Source organism: Pinus tabuliformis, chromosome 4_1 (genome assembly GCF_031772625.1).
Source record: "Pinus tabuliformis cultivar Carrire ecotype Pingquan chromosome 4_1, CPIR1, whole genome shotgun sequence".
In the NCBI taxonomy this organism is placed as follows: Eukaryota; Viridiplantae; Streptophyta; class Pinopsida; order Pinales; family Pinaceae; genus Pinus; species Pinus tabuliformis.
This window is the reverse complement of record NC_142303.1, coordinates 309,479,197-309,483,493: the sequence shown is the minus strand read 5'-3', so window position 1 is coordinate 309,483,493 and position 4,297 is coordinate 309,479,197. Positions and strand designations below refer to the sequence as shown.

Here is a 4,297-nt window from a genome sequence, read left to right as displayed (position 1 = left end):
ATACAGTATCTTCTTCCGCTGCTTTTTTTATCATCCCCTCGAGGGGCTTTTCCATTCACTATAGGAAATTTCATATAAACACTGTAATTTCTGACTTAAAGCATCCGCCACCTAGTTTTCTTTCCCCTTCAAATGTTTGATTTCAAAGTAAAAACTACTTAAGAAATCCACCCACCATGCCTACCTAGCATTTAAAGTGGGCTGGCTAAAATAGTTGGTCAGACTGTGGTGGTCTGTCAGTAATAAAAATTTCTTTCCCATAAGATAATGTCGCCACATCTTCAAGGCGTGTATGATGGTTGCCAACTCTAAGTCATAAGAGGAATATTTCTGCTCATGCTCTTTTAGTTTCCTTGACTCGTAAGCAATTACCTTCCCTTCTTGCATCAACATGCCTCCCACACCTTCCTTGCTTGCATCAGTGCACACCACACAGTCCTTATTAGGATCATCTATGCTCAAAATGGGTGCAGTGGTGAGCAGGTGCTTAAGCTGCTCAAAACTCTTTTGGCATTCCGGGGTCCATCTGAACGCTCCTCCTTTTTTCTGTAAGGAAGTGATAGGATACGCTGCTCTTGAGAATCCTTCTACAAATTGTCTCTAGTAATGGGCTAGCCCCATAAAGGACCTGATGTCTACTACATCTTTTTGTACGGGCCACTCCATTATGGTCTTTATCTTTTCGGGGTCTACCGCGATCCCGTCCTTCGTGATTATCTGGCCCAGATACTGTATTTCTTCCTTGAAAGAGTCGCACTTACTGAACTTGGCATATAACTGGTGTTCGCGAAGGGTTTGCAGCACCAATCTGAGGTGCTCCTTGTGCTCTTCCATAGTGCGGGAATATATCAATATATTGTCAATAAATATGAGCACAAATCTATCCAAATATTGATGAAATATGTTGTTCATTAAGCACATGAAAGTTGCGGGGGCGTTAGTTAACCCAAAGGGTAGCACCACAAATTCGTAATGTCCATATCTTGTTCTAAAAGCTGTTTTGGCTATGTCCTCTTCCTTAATCCTGATTTGGTGATACCCTGATCACAAATTGATCTTGGAGAATACTGTTGCACCTTTCACTTGGTTGAAAAGTTCATCAATCAAGGGTAGAGGATACTTATTTTTGATTGTCAGTTTGTTCAACTGACAATAATATATACACATGCGAAGAGTCCCATCCTTTTTCTTAACAAACAATACTGGAGCTCCCCAAGGAGACACACTGGGACGAATATAGTTTTTTTCTAACAATTCCTATAGCTGCATTTTTAACTTTGTCAACTCAGGTGTACTCATTCTGTAGGGCGCTCGAGATACCGGGGTTGCCCCTGGTACCAATTCGATAGTAAAGTCTATATCCCTCTTAGGTGGCAGTCCAGGAATTTCTTCCGGAAATAAATCGGCAAATTCTTCTATCACAGGGATGTTGTCCAATGTGCTTGTTTTATCTTTCGAGTTAGCATAGCCCACTTGGATGGCATAAATCTGACATCCCTTCTTAATGCATTTTGCTAAGTGAGAGGCAGTTATTCGCCGAACCTGTACTGGCCGCTTAATTCCTTGCATCTCTTGCCTTGCTCCAAGCTCATCCCTATAATAAATAGTCTTTGTTTTGCAGTTGAATAAGGACCAGTGCTTTTCTAGCCAGTCCATCCTGATCAAAACATCATATGAACCAAGGGGGAGCACGTTTAAATCTGCCATTACTGACTGCCCTGGTATCTTTAAAGAGCAGTTATCGACTGTTGCAAGCACTCACCTCTTGGCCCCTGTAGGCAGTTGTACTAGATGTTATGCTCCTATACCAATAGGTGTCATATTTCATGATTGACTATTGAAATGCCAAATATGTTAATCCTTTCCATGCTGCAAAGGTTCCATATTTTGAAAAAATCAAAAAATTTAAAAAATTAAAAGAGGGTATGCCCTAAAAGAAAGATCAAAGGGAAAAAAGAATGAATTGGTAAAAAAACAAAGAAAATGAACCCCAAAGAAGACCAGGAAAGTGTGCTAGTCCAAAAGGCCACTACTGTCCTATTTTGCAAAAGAATCTCATTATGTGCAATTAGTTGGCTTTTGCCACACTTGATGGATGGCCAAATAGCTTAATCTTGGCCCGTTCATGTTTAAATTTCCTGTTTTAGACATAGAGAATGAAATCTGTCCAAATAGTTCAAGCTTGGCAGATAAGTAGTTAGGTAGAGAAGCAATGGTGCTCAACAGCTAAATCTGAGCCATAGAAGAAATAAGGGCAGACTTAGATAGGATTGCAGCTAAAAGAAAGAAGAGTGTAAGGGTTTGCTAGTTCAAATGCACCGAAGGAAAAGGAAGAAGAAAATGTTAGGTGTAATAGACTGGGTAGGTAGTTTTGATGTTGCAGAAGCACATACATAAGCAACTGTGTCTTTTTAAGGTGATTTATCTAATGGATATCATAAGTGCCATGGCAAGGTGGCTAGAAAACAGATGAAGCATACTAACTTCCCTCCTCGTTTCTCCTAGGAGCATTTTACTAACATCCCCACAAGGACATTGAGATCTGCTCAATGCTCCTAGTTCAATTCATTTCATGAAAAAGACAAAGTAAAACTCTGTTTTTTTTTCTTAGGATAATAAAGCCACATTTTTTGTGTGAAAATGCTCTTCTTCCATTTTGCTAGGTTTTCCAAATTCATAACTTGGATACCTTTCACTCCCCTAAGCCTAAGTTTCACTTTTTGACTTAGTGCTTTTGTTTGAATATATTTCTCATTTTAACATATTAACTCTATTATATAGTTCTTACATAAAATTCCCCCCCCCCCTGTACTATATTTATATACAAAAACCCCAAAAAATTTTAATATCCCAACCCCTGGCTAAATATAGCCATATATCTATGTTTTATGGGACTAATGGTTCATCCGGGGCCATTAATAACCTTGCGCGCACATACCACGGGATTTATTTAACATTTGGTTAAATAAATAGCCAGACCCGCAAACCCCGATAACCAAAGGTTATGCCTGCAAAACATTATGAAACGTTGAATATTATGGTGGGTCCCCGTGCCGTAGCCTCTGCCATTTCCCGTTCACCGCCCACCATTGGATTGGGGCCTGCCCATCCAATGACTCTAATCCATATCGCGACCCCTCCTTTGTCCGATGATTAGCACCTGGGGAACGGTGGTTGTTCTGCCGTACCCTAGGACAGGTGGCAACCTCCCGCACAGCTCGCTGCCCCACCTCCAATACCACTTCGGTCCAAAAGTGGTGCGGGGGCTAAACCGCTTACCGCCCATGCTCCCTCCCCACTGACGTCACCCTCGCATCATCCTCTGATGTCACAACCACATCAGCACTACGTGAGCACCAAGTCACGACACTACACGACAAAATACTGTGTCATGCTGACGTCACCCGACCAAAACGCGCCAAAACCTGCCAAAATCAAATTTTTTGTCAAAAAGGCATGAAAACATCGTTTTCGTTCATTTCTATTTGTTTTCTCTGTGCGACCTGTGCATGTGATTTTTCATCCAAATCAGTCGTTTGACTACACAGTCCACCACCCAGCTAAATTCAGTCCACAGTTTGGCCTTCCAGCTCGGTCCGCCACCTGCAAATCGCACAATCCACTGGTTAAACAGGTATTTACCTACATTTCATTCTCGAACCCTGTTCTTTTTAGTTTCCTCTGCAAATTCTCCAAAAAAAGCCAAAATTTGAGTGAAATTCATCAAAATACCTGCAAAAAGGTGCACCATAACCACTGTTTTGCTCATTTTTACCAAGAAATCCCGCAAACTCTGTCTCCCTTTGCAAATTTCGCCCACTAAGTTAAATTGAAGCTGGTTTTGGCCAGCAATTCTCTGAAAAAACCCCAGAAACTATAATTTTACCTATTTTGTTGCAAAAATTGAAGCTCCAAGTTGAAAAATCACAAAGAAGTGAGCAATGGAAGCTCTAGTGGCCCTGAACATTGCTCCCATTAATGCACCTCATAAGGAGCTGGAGTGGTTACCCTTAGTTGATAGGGATTTTCAAATACAGAATTTAACTAGTGACAAAGACCACCTTCAAGCATTTTGTGAAATAAGGAACAGTTACCTAAACAAAACTGATCTCTATGGGATATGGGAATCCAATCTGCCCATATACTATCTCCCCTCAGTAAATGTATTCCCAGATATAATCTGCCTGTGTTGTGCCAACTATGAGCCTACTCAAAGAGCAGTCATGACTCCATCTGGAACTGTCCTTTTTCATATAACTCCTGAGTCCATAAATGAAATGCTGCACTTTAAACCCAC

General features: G+C 41.0%; 1 protein-coding gene across 1 annotated transcript; it reads right to left on the bottom strand.

Moving 5' to 3' along the window:
* Positions 1-1,257: 1,257 nt before the first annotated feature.
* LOC149175519 (uncharacterized) lies at positions 1,258-1,707 on the bottom strand. Its single transcript, XM_089421154.1, has one exon. The coding sequence runs from the start codon at positions 1,705-1,707 to the stop codon at positions 1,258-1,260; it is 450 nt and encodes a 149-aa protein (XP_089277280.1).
* Between the last annotated feature and the right edge of the window lie 2,590 nt (positions 1,708-4,297).